Source organism: Bradysia coprophila, unplaced genomic scaffold (genome assembly GCF_014529535.1).
Source record: "Bradysia coprophila strain Holo2 unplaced genomic scaffold, BU_Bcop_v1 contig_358, whole genome shotgun sequence".
Lineage (NCBI taxonomy): Eukaryota > Metazoa > Arthropoda > Insecta > Diptera > Sciaridae > Bradysia > Bradysia coprophila.
In genome coordinates, this window is record NW_023503616.1 from 4,194,486 (window position 1) to 4,222,091 (window position 27,606).

Consider the following 27,606-nt stretch of genomic DNA (forward strand, 5'->3'; position numbering starts at 1 on the left):
TATTCACTCTGCCAACAGAAGTGTATGGGTAAATTGAAGTGTACGGTTTTTCAAGGCATGGAACAACATCTCTGCCTCTTTGCCTCTTTTAATCAAAATTCTACGCATGGTTTATAGCGTGGATTGGTAGCGTGGTATATTCACGGTATATGTGTGGTGTGGTGAACTTTGTTTATCACGTGTGCTGCTGCGCTAATGTTGCATTTCATATATATAAAACTGTGTGCCGTGATTATACCAGAAAACTAGAGGAATCGCACCGTAAGGAACTGAGTATATATTTTTCAGTCGATTCATTGTATTTATGTGATACGCACGCGACGTTCTGCTGTTTAATAAAATAATTGAACTGGTGATCTAATTTTCACGGTATTTCATAGTAAATGATTGTATAAAGTTAATGTGAGAATATTGATGGTGATGTCTTCTGAAATTTAATTTGATCAATTGAATTGATTTACTGCTTTTATCGAAAAGTTAGTCTGAAGTTCTTTGAAGCTATTTTTATTGAACATACAAAAATAAAGGTGAGAGTGCTTGATCTAGTACTTGAAACAATTTTTTTTTATTACAATATGCGAATGGAGAACTTTTTATGTGTGCGGATGTGAAGTTTTTTTTTCGAAATTTTCTTTGGAGTTTGAAGTGTGAATCTTCGGAAACGTTTAAATAATCCTACTCACGGCCTATTTTTAGGAATTTAATACAGAAGTTTAGAAATTTAAAGAATTTTTTGGAATTTTTAAGAATTAAATTCATAAAAATCTCACCTGCGTATTGCCATATAACCTTTTAATCTAGTACTTTATTTGATCAAAATATCGCCAAGTGTTTGATTAAAAATCATTACACAAGACCGCATTAATAGGAGGTCATCAGTTATTTTTATCATAACTGTTGACAACAGGCGATAAGTCGTTTCTGAAAGTTTAATAGAAGTAACGAGTCCTTACGATCTTTCTACCTTCGGTCTTTTGGTCTGCAACCGTTATGTTCCGGTTAATTATTTAAATAATAAAATAAAAAGGCTACAATCACAATCCGAATTAATTTAACTACCGAATGATACAAGACATCATCACGGTAGGTGATCAGACGATAAAAATTTATTTTCCCAGACGTTTAACATTTAGAACCAATAAAGTGAATTTTATAACATTCACATTATGCCATGAGTGTAGACATAAAGTACTTTGATTTTAAGTTTGTATCAAGAATTAATTAAATAATTTTTTTTATCGAAAAATTATCTTGCTAATTGATCTTTATTGGCCATATAAAATTGTTGTACACAATTTATAATCGAATCTTTGGGAACGAACATCTTTTTATCGAATTAGGATGATGTGCCTACAAATGATTAACGATTAATAAAGTTGTATTAATGAGATGTGCAATTTAGAAGCCGCCAAATTTTTTTTTCTTGCAGTTTTGGTACATTTGATTTAACTTACAAAGTTGTATCGATAAAACTAGAAATCGAACATTTTTTTTAGGTGGTGGAGTTGTAAACATTTATTATAACTCGGTTTGTTGATAAGAATAGTTATTTATGCCACCGAGTGATAAATGTTTTTTAGGCATTGGATATGTAGATCGTCACTCGAGGCCGTAGGTGTTTCTCGAGTTAATATCCTTATTTATTTTTTTAAATCACATAGTTACTTAGAATGGCTAGATTGGCTGCTAGTACTTATTATTATATATGTATTTAAAAGTAAGAATTTCAACAGTTTTTGTTAGGTTTGATGATTCCACAGCAGCCTAGAGGTGTGGAAATCAAACAACAATTGTACATAGATATTCCCTACCCAACACATTAATAGTTACTACAACGCACTTCAATCATACTCTAAATAGGGTACTGAGACTTGACAGTGTGTCACACAACTGTAAAAAACCATTGCATACAAAATAGTACTCTATTCGGCAGCTGTCGACTATGATCACGTTTGTTTGAAGTGGGTTGGTTACTAACATATTGATCATCGCTGACCAACGTCATGTCAACTTTTCCCATTTGATATCGATAACAACGACAAAAATAAACAACAAGGTGTGGCTAATTTCGTCTTCTTTGGCAAAATACACGGGATAACAAATGAAGCGCAAGATTCTATTTCGATCTGTTGAAAATACTTACGTCCTGTGAACTAACAGATTTGATAAATAAATTCTGTAAATTGAACGATTGGTTGTTGCTTTCCGAAAAAGAAATCGAAGAGATAACTGAGGCCACTGAAAGTTATAAATGAAAATGGATAAGGGCTACATATACGCAGTTTTGTCCAGTTCAGGTTACGCACATATTAAAGTGCGTTAAATTTATTTTTCAATTAATTTGTTTATTCACTGAACTGATTCACTGAAAATATCAATTCTGAATCGCCCTTGCGGCGTGAATGCGGACTGACTTATAAGATCGCCATTATGCAATTTTTGGTTAAAATGACATCCTACTTATTTTAATCATCAATTGATGATTAAGGCTTAGGGCCAGGCCAGGGCGTTATATATGGCTAAATGTGTACATTGCCATGCAATGTGTTTAGGTCTAATAATTAATAATAATTTTAATAACATTTTTCGTCCTTTAAGTAGAATGAACGAACACAGTGAATCTACACATTACATTTCATACATTCAAATCGTTATTAATCGCCAACATTCAAAAACCAGGAACCATATAATTAATTCACCCTTCTAAAACATTATGATTTTTAAGTAGTTACAATAATCACAACATGAGCAGTGAACACATACCCAATGTATTCGCTTATAAAGTGTAATAAGCAAACCATTCATAACAGTTCAAATTATACCATAAACTCGGAACAAACTAATCATAAAAACGACCAAAATATTACGGTGTTGATAGAACAACTCAATTTCCAAATTATAATTAGAGGACTGATTTGCATATCTGTGCGTGAATATCAACACCTTAGTCGTTTTTTTTCGGTGAGCAGTTGCAGGACTGGATGTTTCGTAAAGCGAAGGGAAAATTAAGGAAACAAGAATTATTATACGACCTTGCCACACATATTCCTTTATAACAATCCATTTGCATTTTCTTTTCGTTGCCTTGCTTAATCCAAAATTGAACTTTGAGCGTGGACAAGGAAAAGTGAAAGGTTTTTATGGTAATTGAAAACATAAACAAGTGCGTGAAAAATATTTTGTTATTCTAAGCTTTATGCATACATATTCACATTAATTTCGTTTTTTCTGTGATTGTATTTCGTATATAGTTAATGTCAGCCAAACTTGAGTCTAGGTTCGCTTCAGCTGTTCTACCAGCTTCTTTTTTGGTGTGGGGTGATCTGGCACACGGTGCTAAAACAACGCATTTTTCAACTACATGAAAAGTAAACTCGAACACGATTTTTCGATTCCAAAATTCTGTAAAAGGAGTCATCAAGTCGATCACAGGGCTATGAAGCATTTGCAATATTATAGTTACATGGGCGAGTTAATCCTTTACGTAGTTGAAGAGTGTGTTGTGTCGGCACCGTGTGCCAGATTCTCCGATACCTCTTTTTTACCCGTCTTCATACGGCTTTTATAGTCACAGGAACGAGCGTGGTAGTTGTTAAACCGTGTAGGCAAGCAGAGCAGAGTGATTGCACGAGTGGATCAGCTCATAAAGAAAGCTGGAACAAACTTAAATTCGGTTGACATTAACTGTATACAAAAATTTGCAGTCGTTTTTCATTTTCTGCTCATTTCAACTACAACTTACAAAGTTCGTTCTTTTTTAACCTTCTTAACAAATAACACAAGATCCATTGACATCAAAACGGGCTAGGTCCATTACTATCTTCACTCTTCTTTATTGTCATTTGTCTGTTTCACTCACACTACACAAGAAAAGTGAACCTAGCACGTTGTGATATGCCGCATTTCATTAGTTAGATTTTGAAGCACTCGAAATATTGTACAAAAACGAATGTTTACACATGGCGCGCTGCATTTACTTAATTCTAGTACTTCGAGGATAACACATTTTATATGGATGGTACAGGGAGAGAAAGGTTAAACTATGTTTCTGTTTCTGTTTTAATAGGTGTTGTCGTCTGTAAATGATTCCACACAAAGGGTTTATAATGAGAATCTAGATTTTTTTCTGAGATCTATCTCTGACTCTATCATTTAAAATACAGTTTTTCTGAGTATTTCAATATGATGCTGTGTTAAGAGTCTCTCTTAAGAGTCTTAAGTCGAAAAAGATTTTCTTTTCGTGACCCAGCCGCAAAACTTTTCTTTCAACAATCTGAACCGCCTTATCATCCAAAAAAATCCACCCGTCTCCAAATGCATAAATTAAATTTTGATTTAGATTTCATGCTTACAAATTTTGATGAAAGGTAATTTTTCATATTTTTTTTGTTTCAGATTTGAATAAAACACTCATAAAAATGCTATGTTTAGCACGCGCGCCTTTTAAGCATTAACCGAACGAAATAAATCATCAAATTTTTGAATTATACATTTAATAGGAAGTAAAGCTTGAAACAAAAGTTTATTTTACTGTTTGTTTGTCCGATAGTTTGTGGGCTCGTATAAAATATATTTTTAGGCATTTAATGGCGTGTAATTAAAGACTTGATTTTTGCTGAATAAATAAACAATAATAATTTGTGTAAGTTATATGTGATAATTATGCAATGGAGTGAGTCTTATTAAAATTAATGGTGAAATAACTAGCGAAACTATCCTTCGTGTTTTTTGAGGGTTTTATTACTTTCATATTCAAATTTCAAAAAAATTGTTAATTATACGGACAGGGCAGCATACTATTGAAATCCTGCAGAGTTACATTTTTTCAATCTTACTTCGAATATACTCACGATATTAATAGCAAGAGATTCTCAAACATAATACGAGTGCACTGTTGCGTACATATTGATATAGATTAATATTTCTCGTCTGAAGAATAATCCATCACACAATCTTAATAATCCAAGTGATCAACCGCAATGAAAGTGTAAAACAGGTATGGTCTATTGTCCGCCCGGAGGACATACAAATTTAATTTTCGTACTTAAACGCACTCATTTTCATATTATTTTGACATAAAATGTGAGTGCGTTTCAGACGAATTCGCCGATCGACCATACCTGTTCTAGAATTTCATTGATTTCCAAACCGTTTCCAAACATCCGAAAATAATTTCCGACTATTTCCGTTTCAATAATTTACATACAAATTTATTATTTGCAGGTATTAATCTGGTGATTGAACATCGCTGTAAAATGCCTCACACAGGTAAGTCCCATTTTATTTTATTTACTAAACTTTATTCGATATTCTTGAGTAACAAAAACACTGAAAATGCGATTCGAAATAATTTGACTGACCTGAAATAATATCAGAAATCAAAATCATCTTAAAAAATCTCCACAATTGCTATGCATAACGAAAGCAGCGTAAAAGCAAAAAAAAACTTTTTCACAAGAACATTCTGCCGCTCAGTAAAAATAGATTTATAACTTAATCAATAGTTACAAGCATTAAAGCGCATAACCTTCCTCGATAAAAATGCATGCAAAGTTATCTGTGAAAATGCATAACTATTAAACGACTAGTGGTAGTATGAAAAAAGGGACAGACAAAAAACTACATCAGCACCTGCCAAAACACATCACTCAAAAATATCTCTTTTTTGCCTAAATGCATCATTCGTGGTTATTATAAACGACTTTAAACATAGTACCTCTCATTTTATTTGTCTTGGTCTTTAAGTTTAGATTACGAAATATGCCTCAAAAAAATATTATGCTTCAAGTGCGACTGCAACATAATTAAATATTTGAGTGATGAAAATGATGGTAGCGTAATTGCCTACTTTTAACAATCGAGTTCGTTGGACAATTTAGATATTTTTTTTTTGTTTGGTTTCATCGTCTGGAAAGGTGGTTCAAGATGAATAATTTGAAATGTTGCTGAGCGTAATTTAGCACGACCTAGGTAATTTCTTTAGCTTACAATTTTAGTTGAGAGAAATAAAATGTAATGAACCATGAAAATTCGTTTTCTGGCCGTTTATGTGATTACGATACAATGGATAATTTTATTAGATGTGAAATCTATGACCATCTATCTAATGACCAATTAAAATCCTTTTAGTGGGCAATAAAATGTATAAATAGCACTACGACTCTCAGAGGCCTTCCTCGTTGCACAGAGAAACCGTTAATCTTTCTAGATACAATACAATACAATGCGATTAATTTATTGCAATCGAAACAAAATTAAAATCAAAATTAAATCAAAAGCAATAGATTTTACACGATTTCTGTCAGATTGTTATCCAACAACACATCACACAGTCAGTATGTTGAGACTCATGTATTATTCATTTTATGATACGTTGCAGAGTGGCTATGTTGAATTCTGATGACCGATGAGACGGTAGAATTGAAAAATTATAAACAATAATAAAAAAACGAAAATTGAAGAATAAAGTGGCGAAAACCAATTGAAAGAACATCAGATATGAAATGTATTATTAATGATAATGCAAGGTTTTTATCATAATTTTGGCATACCAGATGGGTTAGTTCTGTTGAAAATTGTTAGCGGCGAAAAATTTACAGATTGAATGGGACGAATTGTTGAAACATTTTTTAAATAATTTGTGAGCTATATTTGTTGAACCAGACAACTAGTGGGAAAGTAAAAATTGCCCTTAGAGAGTGTTCTCGCTGCGCTCGTTTCTCAATGCACCCGAGTAAAAGCAACTATTTCTTTCTTTCCCTAGTAAAACACAATAACTACTTTTCTCAGTAAATCCAGTAAATCAGCTGAAAGTTTAAGATCTTACGTTTAGAAAACCATTCCATCCACTCTCGCACACACTTCTTCTAATAACTAATTCAATAAATATACTTCGTTACCGTATTTGTAAACTATATTCGCCAATCTAGAAAACAATTATGTGAACTGGTCACAATATCAAGGCCGGACTGGCTGAAAATAGCGACCCTGGGGCTACTTACAACTCAATTGTAAAAACGTTGAAAACTAAAAAAAATTATGCACAAATCCACAAGGCCCTTCGGGAATCGCCTGGATTCACAGTATAGCCAGTCATCGCCTGTCACAGTTTGAATTCCGCGGATTCCATTCTTCCACATCATTGCAAATTAATGCTTTCAGTACACTCTTACCTGTACGTAAAATTGTTTTTCGACCATAGTCCTTCATTTAACCTAATTAAACTGAGAATTGGGTGAATCTGTAACCTGAAGTTACTGACAGTTGTACGTCTGGTCTCAATAAATTTTTGTTTTTTTAGCAGAACAAATCTTATACCTCAATTGTGTTAAATACGAGAAGAAAAACGTCGGCAATGTCAAAGAATATTAAACCCTTTCTTGCACATTATACCTAAGGCATTGCAAGAAATTATAAGACAAAATCATTAACTGATACAAAGAAAAAAAAATTCAATGAAAATACCGACACGCGCCGAATGCATATAATAACTCATTTGTTTTATGATCGGATTCTCTACAGAGTCAACGATAAATTCAAATAGAGCTTATTTGGTTACAGCACAAGAAGTGCACGGAGACCTGCATACGGTAAGAAGTATGCACAATTATCGTACGCGTCTGATCTGCTTTAATAAAATGTCGTACAAAAAAATGGTATAATTATCGTTATAAAGTTGGTAGGTAAATCGCTGGCTATCAATGCCGTCACGAGACAGAAGTGGTTCGAAAAGCAAATTGATGAAACGTGATGTGATGAAATGAAATTATAATTTGGGGATATAAATCAGTAATCAAATTGATTGAAGCCTGATTAAAAATGTGTTAAATATATTGATTGCTAATTTGCATTTTTCTAATTTTGAGTCTGCTGCGAGGTCTGCTGTCTGTCGTATCATGGGTTCGAAATTTTCAATTTTTTTTTCCGATAGTTACAGCAACTTTATTTATGTGACACCTTACAAAATTTAAGTAATGAAATTGGGCGTTACCTGTCAAATAAACTTTACTTGTAAATATTAATTGAAAATAAGACACTTTTGCTTTCAAAAAATTGAAATAAATCATCCAAAATGAATTGTTGTTCTAATTCATGTTATAGTTTCCATGAAATTGAATTTTTCAAAAAAAACTTTGAGGATTGAATTAAAATGAAAATTAATTGGTTCTAATTGTTGTTAACCATTTAGAATCGACAAGGATATCTCTTGCATGATTTGCATTCCTGAGGTCAAATATGAGAGACAACAAAATTTCCTCTCTACTGCTTCTACCTCTTCCTTTCCATAACTTAGGAGTTGAGAGGATCTTTTCAGAATTTAGCTGAACAGAATCTATTCTTTTAAAAACGGTTACTCATCTGTTATCCGCAGCAACGACAAATCAAATCGATGTCCTACGATCAACGTGCTTTTAAGAAATCAAATATAGTTTAAACGAATGAAGTGAAAGATTTCGTATGAAATACCAGGCGATCGTTTGAATAGCTCAAGTAACAGATTTTTAGATATTACACAGCGATACGGCTGCAGTTTCTAAAAGGTTATTCGAGTTATTTAATTAATGAAATAAAACAACAATTCATTTTGAAACCTTTTTGCACAACAAACCTTACAATGATCGATAAATCGTATATTTAATCCGTGAAGTGTAATTCAACATAATTTGCTTTGTTTTGTTAGTCTACTAAACAGATCGAACTCACACAGCTAGTAATTGCATTTGCAATTAAATCTTTCGAACTCCATAAAATAAATTAAAATTCCAATCACCTTCACAGACAAACACCAAACGTAATTGAATAAAAACCTTAAAATCCATAATTTTCTTATTTTCCATTTAAACATTAAATCCATCTCACCAAACCCGATTTGGAATATTTTCTGTATGGCAAAGCGTATATATATACTCGGTGTTATATGTATGATGGTCACATTAAAATGATATAAACTTTTTTCTTAATAACCGCTACAAACTGCGCCAATAATACCCATTTTACGTCGACACCTCATTTAAAATCAATCCAAAGCCAATAAATGCGAAATCAATAAAAAAAAACTTGTCTCGCAGGCATTTTTCATTAATACCATCTATTCAGAGGTAATATTATGCTATATAGCATGGATATGTCCAGTGTGTGGATCATCGGCCAAAACAACGAATAAATGCATTAAGTCACGTCCGATAGTTTTTCAGTAATTCGGTTTTACTAACGAATTTTAGGGTGATTGTATAGAGACACTAAGGTATTTAGAGTACCCAGCGAAGGTAAAATTACTTTGAAGTAAACCAATACCGTTTAATTCAACATCGACTTACAGATTGAAGAATTTATTATTTAAATTAAAATGACGAACAGCTTTGCCAATAATCATTTTTCATGTTTCAATAACGACGAATTATGCTAAGTTCGACTAAAAGCTACAGAATAAACTTGATTTTGTCTAAGCAATAAATAATCGATGCGAAAAAATTCTGCTGGTAAATAAAATCGTATATATACGACTTGCCGACGGTTATTTTCAAAAATGTGTATCTGCTGACATGAACAGTAAAAAGATATAAGGTACGATCGCATCACCAAAAGCCGAGCACCAAACGGACAACAAAAACTAATCAGTCAAAACATGAAATAGCAACGATGAGGCGATGATACATGAGTAAATGGAGTCAAAAATGTGTTCAAAATGTTTTATGCATTTATCTTACGAAAGGGTATGAAAGGAGTCATCCATGTTCGGAGGGGGTTTCACGATATTCTAGTGGAGGTCCGGGAAGAAGGAAAAGAATTCATAGATGTTCCTGTAAGAAAATTCAAATTATTCGTTTGAGTTGAGTACTACAATGTGTTGTTTTACAGGTAATAAATAATTTCGGTGTGTCGATCTAGCAACAACTGGTTTTGCATGAGCTGGTATCTACTTCATTGTTAGTACGATCTGCTCACACACAATACTATGAAGAGAACAGCAAGATAAACACAAAGGAAACTATCACTGCTTCTAGATCACCAACTGGTACAAAACCAGCTGTTGCTAGATCGACACACCGAAATTATTTATTCCCTGTATCCTGCGTATAAAGTTTTTAGAAACGACTTTTGATCATTGACAACGGAATAATGCGATGATTTCTGGCTAGTGTTGCAAAATGTTTTCTAAAACACTAGAAAAAAACGTTGTAAAAAACGTTGTTCCTTACTTATCCTAAAAGGATGCGTTAGGAAAATAACTATTTTACGACCAAAACGAAGTATAAGATTTATATGTCAAACAGAAGATGATACTTTAAACAGACGAATCGACAGATTCAATGACTATATCGATGCGATTTCCGTTTACTTTGCACAAAATGCAATATTTTATTTCGATAAGACTTTCGGCACAGCAAAGTTGGTATTGTCAATTAACTTCGGTTCTGCTTCATTTCGATTTTGAAATTTTTCGAAAAACATTCCTTTACGGGTGTTATAATTGATGGTCCGAATAATTTTTTGGTTGCATTTTTCATATTTCGATTTACGAGCAGAGCACACACATCAAAACGAAAATATGCGTAAAAGATTTTGTCTCGTTTTTAGAATAAATTCAACCTGTCGAGAGGTGCCATTAAGAGGTGATCGATCTCTGATGAAATGTGCAAAAGAAATATATTATCGTTTGAACATTAACAAACCAAATTAATGTAACACTTTCCCAGCACTACCGAAAACTCACTAAATTCACAATGTAATGAATTAAATACATACAACGAACGTGTAACATAAATGTACAAAACTAATTCAATTGAAATTTTATGATCAGCGTGTAAGACGGCGTGTGCTTAATATTAATTTTCACGATATATATACCGACATTTACAAGGCAACCCATTCCGAAAACAAACTAATTCCGATAATAATGCTTAAACGGACTCTTCTCGGACTGATGCCCAATGTAATACCATCCGACCGTTGCAAGCCGCACAAGTGATATTTCACTTCATTAAATCAAAAAATTTAAATAATTTGTATATTGATTTTTATTACCCCCGACCAATTTCAACTTTCAACTGACAATTTTGCCCCGAAGGCAACAAATTATTTCATAAAAGAGTGCGTATTATATCCATTATATTTGAAACATAGCTCGAACACGTTATGCAAATTACATAATGCGAGATGCAATTATTTTTAAAGCTTAGCCAGACATGTCTGGCGTTTTTATTTTCTTAATTCTTTTTTTTCTGTAAATCTTTAAAATTATATACGCTGCTAGTCGGTTACTTAACTTTTTTTTTCTCGATGAAATAAAGCTTTGTTACAATTTGAGCTGTTAAACAAATTTTTCAGAAGTAATTGCTGATTTCAGAGATTTATGACTTCATTTTGGTATTTAATTTGTTTGCTCTGATTATTTATTGCAGGCCAGGCAGGTGTTAACCAATTGGGAGGTGTTTTCGTTAATGGGCGACCGCTTCCGGATTGTGTTCGAAGAAGAATTGTTGAATTAGCACTGATGGGCGTCAGACCTTGCGACATTTCCCGACAATTACTGGTGTCACACGGTAAGATAGCAAAAGTCGTTAAAAATTAAACGATTTCATTCAAAATCAAAATTTAATTTTGCAGGTTGTGTTTCGAAAATATTGACACGATTTTACGAGACCGGGTCGATTCGTCCTGGATCCATTGGTGGAAGTAAAACAAAGGTAATAAATTGAAGTTAAATTATGAATGCCTATAGTGAAGCGATTTATTACATTTATCGAACTCTAAACAGTCTTTCACTAACTCATAAATTCTGGAAATGAAGCGCAAACATAATAAAAAGTGAACATTAATATCGAAGCAAAAGAGCTTCGACAACATTGATTAGCTATTCATGTTTGTTTATTTTACAATATACCATTGTGCATTACGGGAACTAACCAATCGACAAACACTTCAACAATATGAGTCTTATCTGGGATTTTCGTAGTATATCATACATAATTAAAGCATATCAATCATAATATGTGGTTCATGAGGTGTAAATTAATGACGGATTTACACGCATTCCTATATGCTATATACGCAACGCATGCATTATAATTCAAATTATATTGAGTTTTATGAGTGCTGCAGTGTTCCTAGTAGATCAATGTGTTCATTTTATTTGCGTTAATAAATTCTGCAAACTGACTTTTTAATAGAACTCAAATGAACGCGTGACTGTATCCTTAATCCGTGCATGTAAGGACTTTGATTAATTTATAAGTATTTTCACAGTGTCGTATAAGAATGAGTATGAATATGAGAGATGATAAATGGCAATAATTTACATTTTTACTTTTATTTCTTGTTCCCTTTATTTCAACAAAGGCTTCGGATTAAAATAGTTCATGATTGAAAATATCAAAAGATTCAAATTCATTTTGAAGGATTTGTAAAAATAATTATATTTACTGCCTAATTATCAACTTTACTAAGACCGACAAATACGTTCAAATATTCTATAATAACTGCACATTACATACCTCACCAGCTACCGAACGAAAATAAAACTACGTCGACCAAACAACGTTTTTTTTTTGTTCAAATTATATGACGGTGTTATATTACGTTAATTTGCTATGCGTGTACTAAACAATTTGTTATCGCCACTTGTTAAATTAAGTGTTCTGGGTATTTTTAATGTTTTGTAGTCCTATTATATTCTATTTGCACTACATTTATTTTATTTTATTATCATGAATTAGATTTTACGATTCAAAGATTTTTTCATGGATTAGGCTCTCCAATTTTGGAGTGTAACTTTGGTATTTTCAATATTTTTATTTCCCTTTGGTGGTTTGTCGAGCAGACATAGCATACAATAGTGAACAAATAGGTAACCATTTTATTCGAACGGATATGTCCCATCGGTATGAATATCATCTCAGCAAACATCAGCAGCCAGATGATTTAAATGGAAAAGTGAGGTCTTTTTAGATCCGTTAATTGGTATCGAGGAATTTCACGGCGAGCGTGATTTCGACTCTAGGAAAGAACTTTGACTCAAACACATTTTTTTTTAAATCTTCGTAATTTTGAAAATGATTCACACCAAAATTAATTCCCAAAAAATTCCCAAAAAATTCCCAATTTTTTTCTTTGTATTTTTATAATTAAATGCTCGTAACACATCAGGAAAAGTTCAAAAACGTTAAAAAAATATGAACAAGCAAAGAGAAGAAATGGAATTAATACTTAAATATTAGACTCTGATTTCATTCCAAATTTTAAGATTCTCTGAAAACACCCTATATCGACAAAACAAATGAAAAATGTAAATTCGCGAAATTCCTACCCTAGAGTAGGATTGTCGGTCGGTGTGAGACTCCTTTTTCCAATATATAAAGGCAATAAGTTCGCGGTCTATGGTCACGACATTCCTAGCAGCCCTATCTATTCCTTTTCTCCAAATTCAAATAATGTACAGCACACCTGCATCTTTTAATGCGAAAATTTTATAAGCTCTTGTAATTTCCACAAAGATCAGGTGTTCCACTTTTAACGGAACGTTTACAACCATAAAAGCGTCTAACTACCAAAAAGTTTAATTTTTCATCCTTTTTTCGGTCCAAGACTATTGGTAACAGCATAAAGAATGATTTTAGGATAGTCTCACCGTAAAATACAATATTCTAGGAAGGGAGCCAAACGATTTTTGGTTTGTAAACGTTCTCACAAAAATGGTCCTTATCAACTACACTTTAGTTGATAAATTCCTATCATTTAAACATTAAAAGATTGAAAGCATATAATCAATTCCATAATTATCGAATCTGTTACTTCGTTTAGTCTAACGATTTCAGAAGATTAATACCAAATCTTTTACTTCAATAGTTGTGACATAAATTTTGCTATACATATAAAAAGTCGATAGCCACAGCCCGTTGTCAATTTGTTAAAACGCTTTGGATCACAGATGATATTTACATCTTCTAAGAGAACAGAATCGCTACATTTGAGATCATGTCGCAGACGCAAGATTTTAAACGAAATCGAAATGCGGTGGTCATTTTCCTTAACAACCATATAAATTTAATTTACTTCCACAAAAACCATAAAAACAAACGTTTATGTCAACTGTCCTATCATTTTGAATACACTTCCACTATTGTCACTCATCCCTAATCCCGTTATGATGATACACATAAAGTTCTCATGTTTTAGACGTAATGAACAACCCAAAATTGAACACGAGAGATAGCATTGCCCGATAAGGCCACTATTGGTCATAGAACATAAAACAGGGTTATAAGCTATCTGGATTATGAATACATATACATGGAACTATACGAAATTTCATCCATTGCGGGTAAACTAATGTACATGGTGTACACAAAATATTTAATGGAACCATGAACCGGACAGTTTATTATCATACGGCTAGGCTTATAACTTGAATGTCATACTATCATAACATTTAACATGACCAAAAATAAGGAAAATATTTTACAGCGAAGTATATCGTCCACCATATAATTTATTATTTGTTTTCTATAATGCGATGGAAATTTAACGATCAGTGGATGGTGAAATATAATTAATAATAAAGTATGGTGTCGTTGTATGTCAAACGAATTATAACATATACAACCATGTGTGAGAAATATTGTATTTTCGCGATTTTATATTGTATATAGATGCATCGTATCCATTCGGTTTTTATGGCAGTATAGTGTAATGCAATTAGATGCATAATTATGTTGAATAAATTTCCCTTCAATGGAGTTCTATTTAACGACCATTACGAAATCGCGGTTGGATGAATTACTCGAATTGGTGTTATAATGTTCATTTTAGCAACGAATATTGGCTGTAACGATATATGTATACCCTCGAGTCAAATTAATTATTTCTTTGGCAAAGCTTTACGCCTATCAGACATTCCGTTATCGAGATACCCCCAAAATGATAATTTTTTTCTGACACACATCTAAATGATACACATTCGTAATGATACACATTCGAAACAATACTCATCTAAAACGATACACAATTATAATGATACATAATGAAAAAGAAAATTAACGAAATTATAAAAAACGAGCCATCAGAACAGTCGGAGCGTTTGCTGCGACTGAGCCCCGTACAAACCCGTATATCTATTGCGTACGTGACCCTAGTGCGTCTGTCACCCTACTTTGACCGTAAGCCTATTGCGCCGGTTAATGTAGTTAAAGTAAAATTATTATGTAATATGTACATCTTACAAATTGCGCATAGCGCAATTACGAAGCCCCGTACGACGTTCCTTTCAAATGAAACAAAAATTTCAAATCGCCCTAAAATTTTATTTTTTTGAAGGGCCTCAGTCCGAGGACCCAAATTAAAAAAATTTTTCAACTACATTCTATTCGGCCTTTGATTACCTCCCAAATGAAACAAAAATTACGAAAAACGGATGAAATTTGCTCGAGTTATATGTAAAATACACATAGGGCCCTAGTAGTGGCCTTAGTCCAAGGACCCAAATTTAATTTTTTTTCAACGACATTCTATTCGGCCTTTGATTACCTTCCAAATGAAACAAAAATTACGAAAAACGGATGAAATTTACTCGAGTTATATGTGAAATACACATAGGGCCCTAGTAGCGGCCTTAGGCCAAGGACCCAAATTTATTTTTTTTTCAACAACATTCTATTCGGCATTCGATTACCTTCCAAATCAAACAAAAATTACGAAAAACGAATGAAATTTACTCGAGTTCTATGTAAAATACACATAGGGCCCTAGTAGCATTTCACTTCTAAGGCCCTAACTCACGGTCCACTCACCCGATTTAAAAAACTTTTTTCTGGATTGGTATTGACAATACCTATCATTTGCCGTGTCATTTACATTTCCATCGTTTATTTTGCCATAAATATCACCAAAAGACCTTAAATCACTTAGGTGGCCCTAACTCACGAAGGGCCGACCCGAATATGCCCATCTTCGAACTTAGCCTCACTATTTCGACTATCTTTCAGGGAATTTTTTTTTTTTGAAATCGGATTTGATTTACTCAAGATATCGACGTGACAGACGGACAGACGGACAGACGGACAGACGGACAGACAAAATTTTTATTGCAGATTCGTCATCTATGAACATAGGCAAACACTTTGCCCTTACCGTCTGCTTCGAATTCCATCAATTACACACGGCATCGTAATCCTATAAGCCCCTTTGTACTTCGTACGGGGCTAAAAATCTTGCATTATAGTTATTAAACAAGAATTTCTCAAATGTTCGATCTATTTGTTACAGCTTGCATCATACGTTCCGATTTCAATGATAAAAAAAACGTTTTGCTTGCGAAGTCTCAAAAATTCAAATAACAGGCTTCAAAATTTATTTTTACTATCGATGCTAGAATTCAAAAACTGATTTCAGGTGATATAGAATTCAAAGTTTTCACTCGGGAAAAAAAATACATAAAGTACCTTGGTAATGTGTTTTGTTTTGTCTACTCAAAAAAGTTTCGTCAATTGGGTTGGAATTACGTCAACGGTATAAAGGTCTAAGAATTGCTCGTATCTGTTTGCATTATTGATTCATTACACGCTGTAATGTAATGTAATGTAAGGTAAGCGAGGTAGTAGCTGACCGGCTAAGCAATTTTTCAACTTTGGTCATCAGTATCTCAGGATGATTTCGATGAAGCTAAGTTTTTCCTTCGTCAGAATTTAATTTGATCGGTTCCCATTCCGTAGAATATCAGAAATATTGACAATTAATTAATTTTTATTGTAAAAAACTGATTTTACTGAAGCACTGTTTTTGATGCAGTAGCTGACCACTAAAAAACGGATGTTTTTATACCTGACCAGTCTTGTTGCAGTAGTTGACCGCTACAAAATTAAGACATTTTTCACATTTTTTGCAATAATTTCGCATTATTCGACACATTTTCACTCTTAATTCACTGATATTAACCAATTTCAATGATAAAAACGCATAAAAACACAAAATATCAACGAATTTTAATCACATCATTTTGTACACAACAATGCACATTGCACATGGAAGGTGAATTTGTCACATGAAGAAAAATGTACAGAATTTGGTGCGGTCAACTACACAAACATGGCATATTTTTGATGCAATGTTTTGACCACCATGTAATTAATCAAATATTAACTTTTAGACGCTATTTATGTTAATAATATTAATTGTCGAACTATTTACTACCTAAAAACACCAAAACTTTGTCCATTAATAATTCTTTTGTCAATAAAAACCTTAAATTAGACCACACCGATCTTACGATTTTCTTAAGAAATGTGCAACTTTGTACTGAGATGGTGCACTGGTTTCATTTTATGGTTTTATCAAATAAGTAAACATAATAATCGCATTATTTTCATGAAAAAATTAATCTTTAGGCTCTAAAGATTAATTATAACGTGAATTTGCGTATTTTCATTTGTAATTATTTTCCAAAACTGATAAATAATGTAGCTGGTCAGGTACACCTGCACGGTCAGCTATACCCTCGCTTACCTTATGCGTGCTATAAAACCATATTTACTCATTGCCAGTATTAGGATATGCTTTAAATATATGACAATGACTCTCCATTAGACGGTACACTAATACAAGTTGAAGAGATGAATAAGTTTTGATTCAATAAAAGTGGATGCAAAAGTGGTAATCCAAAGAACAAATATATTTAATTTCATTTTTACATGAGACATGTTTGCCGAGTCTGAGAAAACAAAATTACAAGCCAAACAATTATCGGCTATAATATATAAAAATTAAAAGTTCAATTCAGTTATTGTAAGGACAATTGCACATCGTTTAAGCACATCTTAAAAATGTTAAATAGAAAGTGAAAAGCTAATCGATTGCCGGGCCATTTTGGTTAAAAGATAATAAAAATTTGTCATCATTCACATACAGGTCAATTAAAGCGAAAATTAAAATTCAAGAATCAATTCAGCTGTTGGTCCTTACAGTTGGACATCGTTTAAGCACATCTTAAAAATGTTAAATAGAAAGTGAAAAGCTAATCGATTGCCGGGCCATTTTGGTTAAAAGATAATAAAAATTTGTCATCATTCACATACAGGTCAATTAAAACGAAAATTAAAATTCAAGAATCAATTCAGCTGTTGGTCCTTACAGTTGGACATCGTTTAAGCACATCTTAAAAATGTTAAATAGAAAGTGAAAAGCTAATCGATTGCCGGGCCATTTTGGTTAAAAGATAATAAAAATTTGTCATCATTCACATACAGGTCAATTAAAACGAAAATTAAAATTCGAGAATCAATTCAGCTGTTGGTCCTTACAGTTGGACATCGTTTAAGCACATCTTAAAAATGTTAAATTGAAAGTTAAAAGCTGATCGATTGCCGGGCCATTTCAGTTTAAAAAAAAAATAAAAATTTGTCATCACTCACATACAAGTCAACCAACGAAAATTAAAGTTCAAGATGTAATGTTAGAAGCCATACCTAAAGTCACTTGGTTTCTTCTACAAGTTTTGAGGCAGCCTGCCGAGGATGATTTCGCCGAAAATCAGATTCGCGATCATAATTATTCGGAATGATTTCCTCGTCGTAGTCTTCGTCAATGTCTGCATCGCTGGTTTCGTCCGTTATGTTCACCTGATGTTTCACGAATAACTCAACGTTGTCACCATAACTAACACGTAGCAAAAACCGGTCGATGTCTTGATCCTCTTCGAATAATTTTGTTGCCTTAGCAACTTTCTCATTAAACAATATGACGTCCTTGGTTCGTTTCGTTTCGACCATTTCTCCAGCAATTGCTCTTTTCAATTGATCACTTTTATCCATTTCCATCAGTTTCAGTGTCTTGATGGTATACCAAATGTTCGGGTGTGACTTCATTAACAATGAATTCAGCGACTTGTTGTTTGATTCGGAGAAATTGTTTGATCGGTCAATCAGACCGTAAACAGAAATATTTGCTGAGCCCCATTGCTTCAGCCAGTACTTCCGGAATCGGGTCCAACGAGTCGACTGAATCGTTTGAGTAAGAGTTCGATCGATAGACTCAAATCCTCTTAATACAAAATCATTCGGTAACAGTGCAAGATGACAAATTTTCTTGATGGCATCCTGGAATCTTTCGTCGTTGCGCAGACCGAATCTCTTTGTGCTCTTTACCATCGCTTGCACATAATGAAAGAAGCAACCGGCTATACGTGCATTTGGGAAGTGTTTTCTAAGAGCTTTTCTAGTCGCCGCTTCGTAATCCGTCATCAACTTCACTACCTCGACTGAAGGCATCATGAATTTCAAATTTTTGAATATTACGTCATACGACGTAAATGTTTTTCGTTCCATGAAGATGTACGCCAGCGGGTAACATTGGTTTTCGTAGGTGACACTAATCACATACAGTTGTCGGAAGGCAATATGATGAGGTAATGCTCTATATGTGCCATCCATAAAAAACGAGATGTGATTCATAGTGTTAACCATTCGCAAGGTCGACTCGGAAATAAAGACAAGATTTCTCTCGCCCTTGGTGCTGGTCCAAACACCACGGAAATATGGCAGATTTCGATGATCCTTCGTGAAGAATTCACGATATCTTTCATCGACTACGTACTTTTCAAATTCCTCGACTGTAGTTGGTAGCAACGGAATGTGTTTTCTTTGGCGCCGGTAAATTAATCCTTCCATTTTCTTAAGCGACGGAATGTTTGTCAGCTCTACCTTTTCCTTCAGATCAGTCTTTGTGTTTAGGTACAGTTGACGGGGTGTTTGAAAGGGATCGCGATCGATGTTTATCTCGAGTTGTTTGACAAAAATTTGCTTGTCCAATATTTTCTTATCTGGTGGGTGGTTGTGGCCGGTCGTCACAATAACCTTGTTATATTCATTGTTATGGATGGTGACTCGAGCAGGGCATTGATGTTTTATGTTGTTTTTACAGCGCAGATATAAATTTGAGTTTCGGCAATTATTCTTGGTATATAAGTAGCTATTCGAGTCTTGGTAGTTGTTAGATCCAAGGTGATGTATACGGCATTCAGATTGAGAATTGTCATCTAGTTGTAGTTGTTTACCGGCGTCTCTTGTAGTAGATTTGATTAATTCCTCATCACTGTGTTCAGCATCATCAGTACAAGCATGGTTTTCATGGACCTGCAGAAAATGAAATAGCTTTAAGGTTTTGAGTTTATCAGTTTCAGTAGAAATATCATTAATACAATCAAAGTAAATTTTGAAGAAAATGAAAATAAAGGGGCGTACCAAGATGGACCAAGTTTAAAAAATGTTAAATTTGACAGAAAGTAAAATTTTTAAGGGAAAATAAATTCAGGGAAGGTTATCGGTCGGGCCAATTATTGATTTAGGGTGCGTCTATGGACAGTGTACACCATTGAAATCAAAAACGAATAAAACAGAGTTTACACGGGTAAAGCCTATTGTCGATGATGAAAATGGCGAAATATGTGCGGATTATTTCCATTTTTATCGAAGTCTGAGTGTGCTCGATAAAACCGTAAAGGGACATAGAAATTCTTACCCCAACATTATCAGGAGTTCGGAACTGGTCATGCAAATCGGCATTGTTTTCAACGGAACTTTCCTCGTTTCTTCCACCCTTCGTATTATTCAATAAATCAATGAATTCAAAGTCGATATCCATTCCGATGGAAATCTGAAAATGATAGAAAGATTACTGTTTTCCCCTTAGAGTTACGAAATATTCAATGCAAAATCCAAAAAACGATTAAAGGAAAATTTGTTACTCATAAGAGAAAGACAGCTATTCTGACCGGCTAAGAATTCGGGCAATTTCTTAGCCGGTCAGAACAGACGTACTTCACCTTAGGTTCTGTCAGCTTTCTACATTTAAGAACAACGAAAATATGTCACTTACGCAATCTTCAATGTTCCATATCGGATCGATGTTTATCTGATCAACATCGACGGTATCAAACAAAATCGGATCAGCCAGACGTACGGTGTCAAAATTCATCGGATTGCCAACGTATGGATCGGCAGTTGCCCGATCAGTAACGTTGGAATCGAAAAAAATCTGATCAGCCAGAGGTACGGTGTCGAAATTCATCGGATTGCCAACGTATGGATCGGCAATTGTCGGATCAGCAATGTTGGAATCGAAAAAAATCTGATCAGCCAGAGGTACGGTGTCGAAATTCATCGGATTGCCAACGTATGGATCGGCAGTTGCCCGATCAGTAACGTTGGAATCGAAAAAAATCTGATCAGCCAGAGGTACGGTGTCGAAATTCATCGGATTGCCAACGTATGGATCGGCAATTGTCGGATCAGCAACGGTAGAATACTTAATCTTTGGATCAGTAACAGCGGGTTCAATATTAATCAGATCAGGCTTGGTACTGGCATTTTCGCGAATATCTACATGACTAGTATTCGATGTAAGAATGAGCTGATTGGCAACGTTGGAATGTTCGGCTATAGAAGCTGGCACACAAATAAGCTCCTTGCAGAACTTAGCGTCAGTCACTTCGGAATTTTGTGTCTCATACACGGCTCTCGCAGGTTTGACCATCACCGATTTAGTTGTCACAGGTACTTCAATTACAGGGCTTGTTCTCGGTTGATTAACTTGAACAATCATGGGTACAATGTTGTCTTCAATTTCGACATTAATTCGAGGATGAGAATCAGCAGTTGTCTAGAAATGAAAAATTTAAACGTTCGCATTTGTCATTCATTTGTGAAAGTTACAAGTCAACCCACATCATTAACAGTCATAGAGTCGAGTTGGTAAGCATTCATAATGGTTTTCTTCCAATATTTGTATGACTGCGTTGTTGGTAGCACTTGAGGTTTATCTTCACTCTTCATTTCATTCGGACCCGTCTGGAAATTATACATCCACTATATAAACAACAACGCAAATTGATGAATGCTACTCACAGTCACACTGGCATTGTCAGTATTCAAATGTTGCACAGATTGTGGTATGGCCTCTTCAGAATTTCGGCCATCATCAAAATGTTCTGTTACCATATCATCACAAGCGTCGTCTTCCTCATCATTCACTCGTTCTTTGGTTTCGTCCTGTAATTAAACATTGATGGAAATCAGTGTTTTGGTGAGAGATTTCTATAAATAACAACACAAATAGACTCACAGTCACACTGGCATTACCAGTATTCAAATGTTGCACAGATTGTGGTATGGCCTCTTCCGAATTTCGGCCATCATCAAAATGTTCTGTTACCATATCATCACAAGCATCGTCACCCTGCTACAAAATTAATGGAAGACAGTGTGTTACAGCAACAAATTACGATTTATTCGAGTCAGCACAGTCAGGTGAATTCAACTCGTCGATTAAACGCAAAAAAGTGTAGTTGATTTCACTCGGACAAATGTGACTGTTAAAGCTGTTAAATTTTATTAATCGATGAGCGCTTTTAAATGGGAACTAACCTAACGTATTTCGATTTTTATTAAAAAAAAAAAAAAACACTAAATACAGAGGTATACAGCTCTGATTAGTCAATATGATAAGCGAGAAATTGAATAACTGAAGAGCAGTCCGATAGAGTTCCGAACATGGAAGTCATGTGTTTGTGTAATCTAGTTGTTCATAAATCTAGACTCTATATTTGTTTATAAACAACAGAGTGAATCGAAGAGTATTTACAGTCTCATAGGTATCATTAGTCTCTGTTGAGACAATTGTGCTATTGCACCTATACATTTTAGTCATCATTGAATTGTTCTGTTATCGTATCATTACAAGTTACGTCGTCTAGTTAGCTCCTATGTATGGGTAACAGACACATAAATCAATTTCAAAACAAAATAGTGCAACACGCGGTGATGTAGACAGAATTTAAATTGAAATGAAAACATTCTAGTCTGAAGTTCTGTTGATCTTTTGGATGTACTGTCATAGTAGAGTTTCGAGTGTCGATTTCATAATTATAAAGATGTGATTCATGTTACACAAAAATATCCTCAGACTACATTTTCAATTGTCAATTGTCAAAATTTTGTTATGGTACAAAAGCCGTCAGTCGTTAACTGCAGATTTTTTGTTCTGTTGATAGCGTGCAGTACGCCTCAAATGAAGTCAATTAGAAATTATAAATCAATTGTTTATCATTAAGTTTGATCATACGACCCATTAGACGGTAGTTCTGTTTTTCGATATAATTAGGACTCGATTTGTAATTAAATTATAGGAGGAAAACAATTGTACGATAATAAAACGCAAAGTAACCAATTTTAGTCGAAGCCTTTTGCCAGTAGCATAAAACGAATAAGTTATTTACCTTAGCTGCTGTTGATTGACGCTGCGAAACATTTTTCGAAGAATGATATGAAAGTCTCTTTTCCGCAATAAGAGCATCTTGGAAGGAATGAAAAAGTTCTGCAAATAATCGACAAAATTAGTGCTCATGTCTACGTTGTGTTAATAATTAAATGTTACCTCCTTGCAGCAGGACTTTGCACGCGTAGAAATTCTTGTTGCTTTTACTTATGGCGCACTGAACATTTTTTTTTCTGAGAGTCTCCACATTAGATTTAGGCCAATAACATTGTACACGAGATTTTTTAATTTTTCTAATCCAATTCTTCGGAACAGCTGCCACGCTATTATCTTCTAAAAATTCGACCACTTGCCACGATATTTTACTCATTTTTATTAGGTCTCACTTCACTAAGATCAAAGTTAGATTTGTGGATACCGAAATGTCAATAGCTAAATCAAACATGTATCAGACCGTCTCATGGCATGCTTTGATTTAAAAAAAATGGAACGAAAATGTTTGACTGGCCGTTTGCATCATATCATTTAAAATTTAACTTTGAATTGAAGGATAAAATTGATTAATTAACAATATGAACAAAAATTCAATTAGATTATTTAGCTAGCAGAAAAATTTTTTACAAAAAATTGGTTCTACCGGATAATTCTGTGTCATTTTATTTGTTTCATAATAATCGCTTGGTATCATTTTGTATGAGTAGTATCATTATGTATGCGAATTTGTTTAGAGAGTATCATTTTGAATGAGTCTCCCGTTATCTCTCTATGGAAAACAATAAAACGATAAACGAAGTCACAGATCAAAGTTCATTTATGTGAATGGAGTGAATTGGCGGTTTAATTGGCATTATATTTAACCAATTTGCGAATAACGTTCAAATTTGAATTCAAATAACAGCTGTTAGAATCACTACATCGAAAGGTAAAAGCATGAACTTGCCTCCGAAAGCTGTAGATATATGCTTACAACCTTTACGTTCTATGTTCTACATGAATAATCAATGAAAGTAAATTGTTTGACGAAATGCACAATTTTGTTTCACATGAATTATGTACTTGCCTGCTCCCCAGCATTTTTATGGTCAATGGAAATTACACATTTATTATGGAAATTTATTACGTTTAAAATTTATCGTTTAAAACGGAATACATATGAGCTTATAAATAAGCTCAATAATAATATTTTCCTCGCCCAGTAATTAATCTAAAACTTTTTAATGTTCACCGCTAATTAAAGAATTTCAGTGGAAGAAATTTCCAACAAAAAAGTATTCTTGATAAAATGTGACGATAAAATGGGTTTAAATTATGTTGCGATTACGTCAAAGTGTAGCTAATTTTATTATGACCATAAATAATATGTTTCATAGTGAAAAACGCAAGAGCATTTTTGGATTCTTACATGCACACACAAATCCACCCCATCCCATTTTCAACATTTACATAGGATATCATTTATGCCTCATATAATGGAATAGCGTAGACTCACAAATCTATAAAAAAAATCCATTTTTTTGATATATAATACTAAAGACGTATCGTTTTCTGTTCTTATTTACAGCAAGTGGCAACACCGACTGTGGTGAAGAAAATCTTACGTTTCAAACAGGAAAATCCGGGTATGTTTGCATGGGAGATTCGAGATCAACTACTTTCACAGAGAATTTGCGATCCAAATACAATACCATCAGTTAGTTCCGTCAACCGAATCCTCCGTAATGGTGGTTTATGGACTGATGATATGAATAATGGTAACTCGAGATTATAGTTAAATGTCGCTTCAAATCGTTCGTTACGTTATGCTATGTTGTCTTCAAAAATTTTGAATTAATCTCATCGATTAATGCGTTAGAACGCGAACGAACTCTTTTCACAATATAAAATTTCAAGTCGATAACTTTGCAGTTATAACGGGAATGTCGTTTCTCTCCACTATAAATAGGTCCAATGAGTGTATAAGCTAACATTTCCTTTTTAAATTTTCAGATCAAATAATCAGAGATGTGTCATCCTCATCATCATCATCCAGCTTCATTCCATCAAAGACAATGTCTCAACATTCCATATACCAAACACATAGCGGTGACCATCATATGCCTCTCAACGTAAATCATTACCGATATCCGTCATCAGCAACATCACCAGTAGATATCAAACCACAGTCAACATTTACTCATCCAAGAACCACACCAGTCAATATACTCCAAAATCAATCAATTCCAACATTACAAAGTAACTTAGATTCACCTACGCCGCTTGTTAAACCAACACCATTATCCTCACCAGATATTCCATCAAATTATCCCCAAATCCCGAAACATTGGCTATGGAATTCGAATTTCTTTTATCCCACATCACGTTCAATACACGACGGCTTTCTTCCATATTCATCTAATTTTTCTGGAATATTTAATGCGTCCCGCGCGACATCATTGGATCTACTAACGAAGACGATCGATCTATCGCAGCACAGTTCTGAGGCCAACAGTGACGATTCATTGGACAACAACGATAATGGGAAAAGATCGCCATCCACTCATCCATCATCGAAGGACGGCCACAAAAAGAAGAATCCATATTCCATTGAGGAATTGTTGAAAAAGCCAGAAAAAAGGATCAAATTGGACAGTGGTGCAACAGCATTTCATCCATCGATTTTAATTCATGATACTGCAACAGTAGGTCATTGCGAAGAAATACATGTGGATGGAAAGTATGAAAAGAGTAACATTCCAATTGAGGTGTGTGAGTAATTGTGTGTGTGTGATATCAATTTGAACAAATTATACGAGTTTTTGAAATTTTTGTAATTTTAATCAATTGGACAGAATTGTAATGAATGAATGATTGAATTGAATGACTGAATTACTTTTATTACTATACTTTTACGTGCACCTGTTATGTTGTTAATTAATTTATTTTACAAATTTAATCGATTGAAGAATTTAAGAATATTAATTCGATTTAAATAAAAACTGGTAACTAGTCAAAGAAAAACATTTTGTTTGAATTATTTATAACCATTCGAAGCTTTCGCGCACGGCATGTACATCGTGATATAAGACATCAATCATCACTTGTACAATCACCGCTTTATGTACAATCATTCAATCTGTCACTCATTTCGTTTACACTACTTTCTAGCGTTTGGTACAAAATCTATTACTTCATTAGTTGACCCAGGTTGTAATGTGACAACAGTGATGTTCCGTTTTCCAAACTTATATGTACTATTACGGTCCTACAATAGCAGGTATCAAGTTTCTGAATACTGAGGTTTACTAGAATATACTAGTGCTCTAGTGCATATCATTAAAAAACTAGTAAACACAAATCAGTAGTATCTTCCTGTTGTAATTAAGAAGAGTTCCATGCCCTGCATGTTTATATTTTGATTGACGTTGAGCTATTAAAGTAAGACCTATCACCCAACCATACCTATCGCCTGCAATTCGAGTATATAATCTGATATTGCTATACTTATATTAATATAGGTAACAACCTCTGTGACGTTCGCTAAATCAATAAAAGAAGAATATTTTTGGAGTCTTCTAGTCAATGTTTTATATTCCACAATATTGATTATCGTCCCATTCGTTCTTTATAAATGCTGAAATTATATTTAAGTACTCGGAAAAAGGTTGAAAGAATTGAGTCAAAAATCTTCAAATTTATATTCACCACAGTTCGAATACACACATAGGCGTACTGTTTGTACGTACCTACTTTCTTATACTTGTGTGAACGTATACACTTTCTGGGCGGAGCATATCAATACTGGAACAGTTGTGTTTGTTGTGTTTATTTGTGAGCACCGAATATATGTGTAAAAGTTACTGTGAAAAACTGTCCTGACAAAAGTCGGTAAAGGAAATTAGCTTTTTCACACTCATTTAACTTTTCAATCACATTTCCACTATTGTCGGAAAATTGTCTCTGCAGAATCTAACGTAATAACATTAAGCTTAAGTTCCATCAGCTACGATTTTGTTCATCGTTATTTTGCTTACCCAGCTTCTAGAGCCTAACGTCATCTGCGACGTCGACAACAAGCATAACATACGAGATGTTAATAATGTCTCTTATAACAAAAATGAATCTAGCAACTAACGAAGTAATAGAGTTTGTTACAATTTTTTGAAAACTTTTAAGTGAAAAGAAGTAGTAGAGTATTAGTTGTAGTGCTAGTTGTCTGTAAGAGGATAAATTAAACTCATGATGTGTTAACAACTTGAAGCAGATATATTTATTCGTGTTGTTTCCAGTCCAGATATATAAACACACAATTCTCAGTGGTTGGTGAGCAATGTCTAACGTTTCGCAATAAATGTAAAAATACGAATAATT

General features: G+C 33.8%; 1 protein-coding gene across 1 annotated transcript; it reads left to right on the forward strand.

Moving 5' to 3' along the window:
• The first annotated feature begins 178 nt into the window (after positions 1–178).
• LOC119081321 (paired box pox-neuro protein) lies at positions 179–26,256 on the forward strand. Its single transcript, XM_037190106.1, has 6 exons — positions 179–527; positions 5,224–5,268; positions 11,403–11,543; positions 11,608–11,687; positions 24,821–25,010; positions 25,246–26,256. The coding sequence occupies exons 2-6, from the start codon at positions 5,256–5,258 to the stop codon at positions 26,010–26,012; spliced, it is 1,191 nt and encodes a 396-aa protein (XP_037046001.1). The 5' UTR covers positions 179–527; positions 5,224–5,255; the 3' UTR covers positions 26,013–26,256.
• The last annotated feature ends 1,350 nt before the right edge of the window (positions 26,257–27,606 follow it).